Below are 13,311 nucleotides of genomic sequence, written 5' to 3'. Positions count from 1 at the left end.
ATTTTCAGCAGTCAGTGAAAAATCATAGAAGGGTATGAGGAGATGTTCCATGTCACTGGAAGAAGGTAAATGAAGTTCTTATCATTAAAAAGTGGTGTGGGAAAACAGGATTTAGCAAATATGGGTCAGTGAGGTTGATTCTCATGCCTGGCAAAATTCTATAAAAATGTTAAAAGGATTGTAAACATCTTTTCTGGGAAGTGGTTATCATGAAGAGCCATTTTGGCTTTATCAGGAGCGAGTGATGCCAAAGTAAACCACATTTCTCTTAAGGAGTTTATACATCCATAGATAATGAGAATTCTGTATATGTACTTTGATAAAGTCTTTCAGCTGCTTGTGGACAAGGAAAGAAATGTAGTACAGATGATAGAATTAGAACTAATTAAATGTCTGGACTTCAGGGGAGATCTTTTTCAGTCCCCAACTTAAGATTCTCTGATCTGCACTTAGAAGTCCTGCAGGCATCTCAAGCTCAAAATATAATTTATCTTTTTCTTTCTTAAACTTACCTGTCCTAAATCTCCCTTTTGCTGTTTCAAGGCACCATTATCCTTTTAGTCACCTGGGTTTTGCAAAGTCAAACTCAGTCATTCTTGACTCTTCCCAATAAGGTTTTTTTTTTTTTTAATTTTAAATTTTTAAAGTTTTTTATTTGCAAAGCATATGCATGGATAATTTGACAACATTGACCCTTGAATAGCATTGTGTTTCAGATTTTCTTCTCCCTACCCCCTCCCCTAGATGGCAAGCAATCCAGTATATGTTAAACATGTTAAAATATATGTTAAATCCAATATGTATAAGCATATTTATACAATTTTCTTGCTGCATAAGAAAAATCAGATCAAAAAAAGAAAGTAAATGAGTAAGAAAACAAAATGCAAGCAAACAACAAGAAAAAGAGGGAGAATATTATGTTGTGATCCACACTCGGTCCCCACAGTCCTCTTTCTAGGTATAGATGGCCCTCTTTATCACAAGATTATTGGAAGTGGTGTTAGTTATCTCATTGTTGGAAAGAGCCAAGTTTATCAGAATTGATTGTCATATAATATTGTTGCTATGAAAACAATGATCTCCTAGTTCTGCTTGTTTCATTTAGCATCAGTTCACGTGTGTCTCTGCAGGCCTCTCTAAAATCATCCTCCTGATCATTTCTTATAGAACAATAATGTTCCATAACATTCATATACCATAACTTATTCAGCCATTCTCCAACTGATGGTCATCCACTCAGTTTCCAGTTTCTGGCCACTACAAAAAAGGCTACCACAAAAATTTTTGCACATATGGGTCCCTTTCCCTCCTTTAAGATCTCTTTGAGATATAGGCTCAATAGAAACACTGCTGGATCAAAGGGTATGCACAATTTGATAACATTTTGAGCATAGTTCCAAATTGCTCTCCAGAATGCCTGGATCTGCTCACAACTCCACCAGCAATATATCAATGTCCCAGTTTTCCCACATCCCCTCCAACATTCGTCCTTTGTGTTTTCCTGTCATCTTAGCCAATCTGAGAGTATATAATGGTATCTCAGAGTTGTCTTAATTTGCATTTCTCTGATCAATAGTGATTTAGAGCACCTTCTCATATGATTAGAAATGGTTTTAATTTCTTCATCTGAAAATTGTCTGTTCATATCTTTTGGTCATCACCCAATCAAGTCTTGTCAAAAACTTGTATCTTACATCATCCCTTTCTCTTACATTGCCACCAACTAATTCAGCCTCTAATAATTTGGACTTATATTAAATGGACTTATATTATGGCCTTTTATTTATACTCCTGGTTTCCAGTTTGCCTCCTCTAGAATTTTCCATGTTATTGCCAACGTGATTTTCCTAAAGCAAAGGTCTGGCCATCTTCCTTCTGCTGAATAATAGTAAGAGACTTTCTGTTGTCTTAATATAAAATCCAAACTCTTCAACTTTAAAGCCTTTCACATTTCTGCCGTCCATTTTTCAAATTTGCCATTATTGCCCCTTAATATTCTGTAGTTTAACAACTTGCTGTCCTTTGAAGTCAGAATTGTATTTCCCACTTTTTTGCCTACTCACAAAGCTGTCTCCCATATCTCGAATGGTCTCTCTTCTCTTCTTTGTCTTAGAATTTCTAACTTCTTTCAGTGCTTCTATCAATCACTTCCTTTTATTGGGAACCTTTACTAAACTCTTTAGGTAGTGGTCATCACATTGTCTGATATTGTCTTTTTTACCATTCCTGCTGTACTCTGACACATTAAACCATACCTGAAGTGTTGCATTCAGTTCCCAGTACCACATTTTAGAAAGGATGTTGACAAGTTGGGGGGGTTCAGAGAAATCTAACCAGAATGGTTAAGGGACAGAGACTGGAGATCAATCATACCATTGGAGAGGAGTTTGGGGCATGGCAGTTATGGTGACTATCACAGAAGCATTAGAATTACTGTGCTGATTCCCAGTCGGCTGAACTAAAAACAGAGATGACATTGGAGAAAATTCCATGTAGGAAAAAACGTCCTAACAATTAGAGCTAAGTGTCATGGGAACATAGTGCCCTTGAAGGTGATTTTTTTGTTGTTGTTGTTGGACCTTCTCTGTCTCCATTTCTTATGTGTGGAGCCCAAATCTTAGAGAAGTTAAATGTCTTCCCTGTAGTCACAGATCTATACAAAGTGGGCTCCCCCTCACCAGAAATCACCAAGTAAAGGTTTAATCTGCATTTAGAGTTGTTGTGGAAGAGCTCCTTGGTCAAGAAAATGTGCATTTGACCACATGGCTTCTGGTGGCCTTCCGATTCCTTAATTTCATGTATTTCTATGAATTGTGCAGTATTAACCCTAAAAGACTATTGAGCTACGTAGATTCTTTTTCTTCTCCTTTTCATACCTTAACCCCACATGAAATGGTCTCATATGTGCAAATTCTTAAAATAGTTTTTCTGGTTCTTTCCTCACCCACTTCTCACTTTGATTTTCCTTTTCATACATTCTAATGATTTGGAAACCAAATGATCAATTTTGTTGCGGTTGATTGTAAAGTAAGAGGAAATCTGGCCGAAGGACTATCTGAGGGAGTTTCTTAGCAGTAAAATGCCTAATCAATCTGGTGATACTAATTTGTTTGGTCAGAAGTGTTTTTTGCATTTTGTTGTGTTCTCAGCAGGTAAGATTGCCAGATAGTGAAGTTCCAGAGGGACATTTATTATACCTAAACAACCCACACTCACACACAAACATATTATATATATATTATATGTTTGTATGTGTATATATAAAAATCTATATTTATGGAAAAGCACTTTCTAATTGATTCTGTGCATTTCATATATATGTGTATGTGTGTGTGTGTGTGTGTGTGTGTGTATATTCACACATATATAATTTTTTCTGTTGTATCTTTGGAATAACATTTAATAATAATCTGACATTTTAAGGCCTTTACAATGTAGCTTCACTAAATTTCCCATTGTTCCCCAATGTGGCCACTGTACCACAGTTATACTGGCTTGCTAATTGCTCTCTTTTTTGCATGTAATATTTATGTGAATATGTCTGCAAATATGAAACACAAGTAGTCCCAAAGATATCACATGCACTTCTTTTCTTACTTCCATATCTTAGAATCTCTTTTTTCCCCCTTGTCAAAGCATAGTTCATGTGCAGTTCCCTGCATGAGGCCTTCTCTTCCCCACTCTGTTAATGTTTTCTCGAGCAGTACCTAGCATACAGTAAACATTTTATAAATGTTTGTTGAGTGGAATTGAAAAACTTCAATCAATAAAATAAAGTCAGTGCTTAAATTTTTCTTTGCCTGAAGTTTGACAGCAAAGACCCAACAAGGAATTGCTTTTTTTCTCTTTCCATACACACTTTTTTGAAGTTAGCAAATGAATCATTATCATTGACTTAAATGAGAAGTACACAGTTGAAATGTTCTGTTGCAATTTTCTGTATTCCATAAAGAGACTGAGAAACCTGCACTTAGCAGATTCTGAAATATGGTCTACTACTACTGTTAATTTTAATGTCTTGGGCTGTAAAAGCAGTTTCTAATTGATTCTGTGCATATCTCAATTATAGGACAGAAAACTGACAAAGTTGGAGAGACAACGATTTAAAGAAGAAGCTGAAATGCTGAAAGGCCTGCAGCATCCAAATATTGTTAGATTCTATGACTTCTGGGAGTCTTGCACTAAGGGGAAAAAATGCATTGTGCTGGTAACTGAACTAATGACTTCTGGAACATTAAAAACGTAAGTTACCACATTGATTTCTATGCTATCAAGTACTCTGTCTCCACTATGAAAAAAGACTTGAACTCCTTCCTGACACCCTGCCTGGAAATAAATACCCAAACATTGTATAGGAATACATATATTTACATATATGTGTACATATGTATATAAACTCATCACACACAGCAAACATTTCTTTACTTGGAGTCTGAATTGGCATTCATCCTAGAACAGAAAACTGTCACAATCTGTAGTTTCTTTCACATCTTTCTATTTTATTCCATGTATGACAATAGATTTGCAAGTTATTGGTTGATTTTACTTTCTTAATTTATTTTTTATATTTGGGTGTTTTGTCATAGTTCAAGAATCTAGTTCAGTGTGGAAGATGGCCATATTTCACTTTCATGGCTCCCAAAATGGGCTGTGTTGGTATGGTATTTGTTTTACTATCCAAAACATGCAGTGGGGATTAAGAAGAGGGCACCAGGATTTGTAGAAGTGTTAAACAAATTTCTTTATCCCCATCGGGTTTGTGTCTATCTAATGTTTACCAGACCTGTGTTCTTGGTCACTTCACAACATGGCAGTATGGAAAAGGTCTTGGATGATCACTGGACTTTGGATTTTTTTAAACTTAGCACTCTTCCCCAAATAGATTTGCTAATGTGATAGATGCATTATTTAAGGCTGCAGTCATCCTCTTGGTACACATTCTGGACTGCTCCTTTTTCCAGTGTCCATATTAATAAATCCCTCAGATTTGCTAGTAGAGACTTAAATTTATCACCTCTTTGCTGCTTCTAAAAAGTATGGTCCATAAGCATTGGACTGTGACCCTTCCTGCTAAAACTTATTTTTAGATTTCTGTGCTGAGTAAAAGATCTAGACATCACAATGTCATAGTGACCTGGTATATCTTTACAGAGTAGTTGGGAGGAGAAGCACATAACCTATAACCTAGCAATTGATACTGCCGGGAATGTCTAAGATAAGGACATTTTTCTAACAGAATTAGTGAGGAGTACTAGATCTTAACATTTGTATTAGATTTTTAAATTGGTTCAAAAATAGAAATGCCTTGCTTTTTCATATTGAACTTGAACAGCTTTTAAAATAAACTGCTTTCTTAAAAGACCACTGAGATCAATTATTTTTGTAAGCTTTGTGGTTGTGCCTTTTCACCCTCTGCAGATATCTGAAGCGATTTAAAGTGATGAAACCCAAGGTTCTGCGCAGCTGGTGTCGGCAGATCCTGAAAGGCCTACTTTTTTTGCACACAAGGACTCCACCAATTATTCACAGAGACTTAAAATGTGACAATATTTTTATCACTGGACCAACTGGATCTGTGAAAATAGGAGACCTGGGTCTAGCAACCCTGAAGAGAGCCTCATTTGCTAAAAGTGTAATAGGTAAACTCATTTTTTTCTCCTTGGTAAATTTGGGGACTTTGAGATATGGACAAGTATGGTGTAGCATGGTTTCTAAGCTAAACTTTTTTATTCAAGTATAATTGTATTTTTTCAGCTCTTATCATTTGGAAATTATTTGTTTACCAGGTTTATGAACCTGAATTCCTTCTTTGGGTGTTAAATTTTAATCTGTTTTTCTTGATCTGTTTATTCCTCCTTCCTTTCAGTTTATTGAAGTTGGTACACAATCTATTTGTGTCTCTACCACAATTTCTCTTTAATCTCTCTCTGACCCCCCACTCATTTCTTTCTTATCCCCTCATTCCCTCCATTTTCTCCCCCCTGCTCCTTTGCTGTGTGTATCTCCATCTATTCATATATGATAGGCTTAGAAGGGGAATGGTCTTAAATTCTGCTCTTTAGATATTCAGAAATACTGAGGCATTATTTTAGTGTTTCTATATATCTAGCTTTGATTTCTATCCAAGCAATGCTTAAGAAACAAACAGAAGGAAATTGGCCCTAAGATGCACAAATAAAGTCTTTCTAGAGTTGGCTTAATATGTTCACTAACCACAATTATAATTGCTGCTGCTTCTGTCAGTCAATTTGAAATATTCAGACATTAGCCTCAGGATTTCAAGTTGAAGTAAGGAAATTAGAACTTAATCATAAATCTTTTATTTTTTATTATGAGATAACATTTATAAAGTGCTTAGCATAATGCCTAGCACATAGGAGGCAGTATATAAATGATTGTTTTTTATTATCCCCTTATTGTTAGGAGTAATCAGTAACTTAGATATTGCCCAGGGTTCATCTCATGTGACCAAGTAGACAATCCTATGGTTATGGGAAGATTTTTGCATGTAATATATATATATATATTGAATATATCATCCATATCACAAAATATTTTTTTTTTATTTAATAGCCTTTTATTTACAGGATATATGCATGGGTAACTTTGCAGCATTAACAATTGCCAAACCTTTTGTTCCAATTTTTCACCTCTTACCCCCCACCCCCTCCCCTAGATGGCAGGATGACCAGTAGATGTTAAATATATTAAAATATAAATTAGATACACAATAAGTATACATGACCAAAACGTTATTTTGTTGTACAAAAAGAATCAGACTCTGAAATATTGTACAATTAGCTTCACAAAATATTTTAAATGTTCTATGTGAAGAAATAATATTATGCAGCTTCAAAAAATAGTAAACTGAGCCAGAGATAAAGTATGAAGTGGAAATCAGGACTTGAAGCCATTGAGAAAATGAAATTTTTTTATATAACAAGTTCTTTCTAATCAAAGTTGCCTTGATGGGAACCAGAAGTACCACATTTTTTTTGTCCTTGAATATGGTTGCCTTGTCAATCAGGTAGACAATTGACTGAGTAACCAAAATTTCACCTTTGTTATTTTATTCTTAAAATTCTTAACTAAGTTAATTAAGAAATGTAGGTATTGTGGATTTTGTGATGGTTGTTGTTCAGTTGTTTCAGCCATGTCTGAGTCTTTGTGACTCCATTTGAGATTTTCTTGGCAAAGATACTGGAGTAGTTTGCCATTTCATTCTTCACTTCAGAAAATGGGGCAAATGGGGTTAAGTGACTTCCCAGGCTCACACAGCTCATGAGCATTTAAGGTCAGATTTGAATGCAGGAAAATGAGTCTGATTCCAAGTCTGATACTCTATGCACTGTACCACCTAGTTGCTTTTCTCAATTTGGCAAATAGTATTTTATAGCATGCCTTAGAATTCTATAGTAGAGGCTGATCAATATCTAGGCATGTGACATTTCAGATAATCAAGAAAAGAAATATTTTCTACAGATGAGCCCCAGTCAGTGAAGGTCTATCTATAGTGAAAGACAATTTTCTTTCTCTAAATTGGCATTTACTGACCCTTCTTTAGAGTATGTTTATTGATAATGTAAGCTGCTCTTTAATAAAGTGTTCATATAGTTCAAGGAGTGGGAGAAATTGGCTTTAAATAGATGTTTCTAGGGCCAGTGCTATCAATGCTTGCCTAGTGAGCTTTGCTGTTTTAAACAGCCTATCTAATGATGTCTGCTCTAAATCAGGAGAGTATCTTGGAATACTCAAAAGACTCTAAGAGGGGAGTCATGTAGATTCAGTCACAAAGTGGTACAGGTCATAATCTCTGAAATAACTGATTTGGTGAATTTACTGAATGTGGGCAGGGTAACATCCACAGAACTGGATGAAGTACAATACCATCAAGGAAAGAGAAATTAGGTTGTTTTTGTTCTTTTTCAGTTGATTTGCTTTTCTCTTTTTTGCTCTTTTCATTTTCTGCCTATCATATCTCATTAGTATAATAAAACCTTGTTATGAGTTTTGTTATTCTATAGGAAACTTGATTTTTGCTTCCTCTAATATCATACCTTTCTCATGTATAAACGCTGTATGTATCTCATGCTGTTTAAAAAAAATTACAATGTGGATGATATCCTAAATTGATTTAGAGAACATTTTTTTGGGGGGGTCCTATTGTCGTATTCTACTCAAATGAACAAAATAGCTTCATTTCTGTACTCATTTCTTTAGAGCTCAGTTAATTGACTGTGGTATAAAAGCTTGTTTCTTGTGTTGTGTGGGACCTAGAGTCTACATGCTGATTCTTCTGTCATCTTCCTAACTGAAATCAAACCAGTTTTCTTTTTAAAATTTTTTATCAGCATTTATTTTTTCTCCCTCCTATTTTACCATCTCCTTTAACAATGAAAAAACAAAAGCTTCTTTGAATAATACAGCAAAATAATTTCCCATGTTGTCTACATCCAAAAATGTGTATATCATTCTACAGACAGGTGCTATTTGTTGAACCCCTTATTTCCCTGGTCTGCTTTTGAATTATCTCAACTTTTTATACATCTTGGGAGTAATAAATACAGCCTTTATTGAACAGAATCATGAGATAGCAATAAAGATTCTTCAGCTGTTTGTACTCCCCATACCAGGTACTTTATTAATGCTCTTTCTACTGTGCCATTTCAAAAATTAAAGTTAAAGTTCATGTCCTTGAAGTATAAAGATGAGTTGAGTTTATAGATGAGAAAAAGCTACTGAAGTTGAGCACTTCAAGGATCTTTTGTCTTTTCCACAACAAATACTGAATTGTATATAGTGTTTAAGGAAGTAAAGCAAAGACTTTTTTCCTCTTTCAAACCTCAAACTGCCAGTTAATTCTAAAGAGAAGATATAATTAACTTTGATAATTTTTACACCAATGTGGAATATCACTTTCATGAGTCTCTCTATGGGCAAGGAGAAACTATGGATTTGGTAAATATTTCAGTTTATGGAGCTCTAAATTGATTGAGAGAATTGTTCTGTTTTGTTTAAGATCAAGTTTACTTTCAAAAGTTTGCAGTCTGTTTGTGCTCCCTGGGCTTGCATTTGTCCTTTGAAGATGAAAGCAGTTCATTCTCTGCTCTGTTCAGGTGGTAAAATTCAAAATGCAATCACAGTGGAAATGGCAGGAAATAAGCCTTGGATCACATGGTCCTCCTCTCATCACCAGCCTGTTCCTGAGGGCACATTTCTTTCTTCAACTTTGTCAGCCATTGAAATACTGTGTGCATGTCCGCTGTGTCCGTTTAGTACTGGCCAAGGGTCCAATACCACTCTGTGGCTTTTAGCATCTGATAGGACCTTTTTTTCTCCACCAGTTATATGTGTATGTGCTTTACAGACTACGATTTGAAAAGGGCCCTTCACAAGGTCACATTTCTTCGAAAAAATAGTTCTCTTTGGATCACTCAATTTTTAAAATTTATTTTGATTTATTTATGTTTTGGATCACTCAGATTTAGAGAGAATGTGTATCTATTTCATTATCTCTCTCTGTGTGTATATTTGCCAGATATTTCATCTTAATTTCCTATGAAGAAACTCTCTGTTGCTTTTATGCAACAGTTTTGCAGCGAAGAATCTGAGAGTTATATGGTGACATTGTTACCATATTGACTTGGCTTGTATGGGACTTGAAGGTGTGTTGTCCAGGCTCCCTGGCCAGTTTCTGTTCAGTTATACTACATGAAATGGCACCATGGAATACTAGGGATCTGTGAATGGTATTTTTTGATATTTTCAATACAGTACCTTGTATTGTATTTCATATGGTATTTTGTTTTCTTTATAATCCTTAGGAATTTATTTTATCTCTATAAAAACGTCTTGCCAAGAAAGGGTCAGCAAGAACCCCCTCAATGAACAATAAATATGTGTCATTATTTTGTAACTATGACACATGTAAGACCTAAATGAAAATTTCAATTTTATTATTCTTTCATCAAATGTTTATTAAGTACCTACTCTGTGCAGATTACATACTAAGGTATAGGTGTGATTAAAAAGTTTAGAAAATAGTCTCCCATCTTTTTTGGAGGGCTGAGCATTTCAATGATCTCTCCTACTCCCTTCATCTTCAATTTTTCTTAAGCCAATGACATTTTCAAAATTCATGCTTCACAATTACTCTGATGCCATTGACCTCCCCCTTCTCCTGGATCCTCTCTTTCTTCAGCTCTACTGACCCTGCTCTTTCCAGTTCTTCTTCCTATCTGACCATCCCTTTCCATCCTCATTAACTAGATTAACTCTCCATAAGTGAGGTTATTCCACAACATTCTATACTAAGTTCTCTTTCCTCTCTTTTTAGAGATTTTATCAAGACCATTGTCAGCTCATTGAATTGTCATCTATATTGACACGATTCCCAAATCTATATATCCAACCATCATCTCTCCAATAAGCTCTAGACCACTATCACCAACTCTCTATCAGACAGTTCTTCCTGCATTTCCCATAAGTATTTCAAGCTTTTAATATGTTCCAAAGAGATTGCATTTAATGGGGAAACTTCCTTAAAATGTTCCATCCTCTAACCTACTCTTTATTTGCTAAGAGTATCACCATTTCTTGAGCAGGACCAGGAGGTCATTATATACTTCAACAACAATACTATATGATGACCAGTTCTGATGGACCTGGCCATGCTCAGCAATGAGATCACCCAAATCATTTCCAATGGAGCAGTAATGAACTGAACCAGCTACGCCCAGAGAAAGAACTCTGGGAGATGATTAAAAACCATTACATTGAATTCCCAATCCCTATATTTATGCCCACCTGCATTTTTGATTTCCTTCACAAGCTAATTGTACAATATTTCAGAGTCTGATTCTTTTTGTACAGCAAAATAACAGTTTGGTCATGTATACTTATTGTGTATCTGATTTATATTTTAATATATTTAACATCTACTGGTCATCCTGACATCTGGGGGAGGGGATGGGGGGTCAAGAGGTGAAAAATTGGAATAAGAGGTTTGGCAATTGTTAATGCTGTAAAGTTACTCATACGTATAACCTGTAAATAAAAGGCTATTAAATAAATTTTTAAAAAAAAGATACTATTATAAGAAAAAAAAAAAAAAGAGTATCACCATTTCTGCCATTAACCTGGAACCCTCCTAAACTTTTTCCTGTCCTTCAAATTCCAAGGCATATTAATTCTACTTTTACATCTCTCCATCTATCCCTTTGCTTGGTGACCACATATTATTGTTCATATGATTGTCTCCTTTTCTAGACTATTGGAATGGACCCCCTAAACAATGGATAGAGTGCTGGACCTTGAGTAAAAAAGATTCATCTTGAATTCAAATCTGACCTCAGTTATTTAACAAGTTTTTTTATTCTGGGCAAGTTACTTAACCCTGTTTGTCTCAGTTTCCTCATCTATAAAATGATCTGGAAAAGGAAATGGCCAACCACTCCCATATCTTTGCTGAGAAAACCCCCAGTAAGATCACAAAGAGTCAGACATGAATGAAATACTGAACAAGCTAACTGGTCTCCCTACAATTACTCTTCTGCTTAATCCAATTTTTGCACAAATACTTCTAATGTGAAAGTCTGCTGTAACTCCCTTATTTTCAGTGGTTCCCTGTTGTCCCTGGGATAAAATATAAATAATTCTGTGTATGACTGAAAGTCTTTTATGTTCCGATTTGAGCTTCTGTTCTAGATTTTCACAATGCTTACTTTTGCATATTCTATAGTCATCATGGTAGCCACACAAGTCAAATTCTTCCTGAATTTGGCATTCTCTCTATGCCCTGTACAGACTTGTGTCTAGAATATATTCCCCTTCAGCCCTATTTCTTTCTATTTGTAATTTTCCTTAAGGTTCAGATCAGAGGTCATCTTGTATATAAGCATTTTTCTGATCATAGCAGTTATTAATATTCTCCCTCCTAAAGTTACTTTAAATTTACTCACTTTTATGCATATTGTATCATCTGGGAAGTAGTAAGCATTTTAAAGGCAGTGAATATTTTGGTTTTGTATTTACAGCATTGAGCACATGACTTACACATAGTCGACCCTTCACAAAGTCTTGTTGAATGCTTACCAGGGGTGGATAAGCCACTAACAGTAAATAATAATTTATATTATAAGTGCATCATAGTGGCAAAACAAGATGTCAGTCTAGATAATGTGTGTGTTTTTGGTTTTTTAAGGAATAAATATGATTGATTTTGGTTATTTGGATCCATTCAGTATAGTTGCCATCTCTCCCAATCCTAGTGTTAAGATTCTAAACATAAGCTGTTCAGTAATTTATAATTTCAGTCTGTAAAAAGAAACCTTGTCATCCTTCATTTCTATTCTATTTATTCAACAGGATGCCATCAAGGTGCTTGAAAAGCCAATTCAACTTAGATGTCATATTAGGAAGCTAATCATAGTAAAATATAGTTTCTTTTAATGACTAGTGCCCTTGTCATAAAACAATTACTACAGAACCTTTCTGTTTCCCTTGACACTGTTCCTCGGGTCTCTAGCTCTCTTCCAGAGCCAATATGTTTACTTATTTCTTAGAGCAGTAACATGAGCTCTTATTACAGCAATCTCCTATTAAGATTGATAAATGCATTTTACAAGGATAATGGAATTACTAGAATAGTTAGAATCAAAACATCCAAGCTAATAAATGTGTAGGTTGCTTATCTTTTTTATCTTATTGAATGCATTTCCCTGAGATTTTTTTTAAAACAGTAAGCCATACTTGTACCTCTGCTATTTTAAAATGGGTGAAAAAGGGTAATTTTGGGAATTAAAAACATCCTGAGAGTTTTATTTATCCTCTTCTGCTTTAGGATTCTTCTGGCAACTTTATAATGCCAGCTTTTGTAGCTTAGATAGATAATGATGACAGTATCTGTTTTGTTAATCTCCCAGTGTTGTTTAAAAGATAAAATAAAAAACACCTGAAAGTGTTATACAAATAGTAGTATTATACTTTATCAACTTTTCCCTATTTCCCAAAAAAAAAAAAAAAAAAATACTAAGGAAAACCACTTAGCATGGAAAAACAATCAGATCCTAGATAAATAGAAACTGTTTTAATATACATATATTTGTTTGTTTTTGTTTCTTACATCAACATAGTTATCCCAAGTATTTTCTCTCCATTCCAGGGAATCATCCCATATGACAAATAGTTTTTAATAGGGTAGAGAAAGTCAGCACAAATGGTTGATATATTGAAAACAACTGAAAACATACATAACATCTGTGTACCTTCCACTTACATGAAAGGGCAGGTTGGGAGGATCTTCTCCTATCT

At 34.8% G+C, this 13,311-nt stretch overlaps 1 protein-coding gene across 11 annotated transcripts in view; it reads left to right on the top strand.

The window, feature by feature from the left end:
• Window positions 1–13,311, top strand: part of WNK2 (WNK lysine deficient protein kinase 2) — a 229,488-nt gene that overhangs the window by 89,209 nt on the left and 126,968 nt on the right. For all 11 annotated transcript variants that reach the window (XM_031956956.1, XM_031956948.1, XM_031956938.1 and 8 more), the window contains exons 3-4: window positions 4,070–4,242; window positions 5,419–5,639. In XM_031956956.1, coding sequence (XP_031812816.1) covers window positions 4,070–4,242; window positions 5,419–5,639 — 394 coding nt within the window. The remainder of the gene's footprint in view (window positions 1–4,069; window positions 4,243–5,418; window positions 5,640–13,311) is intronic.

The sequence above is a fragment of the Sarcophilus harrisii genome, chromosome 1 (assembly GCF_902635505.1).
Source record: "Sarcophilus harrisii chromosome 1, mSarHar1.11, whole genome shotgun sequence".
Taxonomy (NCBI): Eukaryota; Metazoa; Chordata; class Mammalia; order Dasyuromorphia; family Dasyuridae; genus Sarcophilus; species Sarcophilus harrisii.
This window is presented reverse-complemented; position numbering and strand designations above follow the sequence as displayed.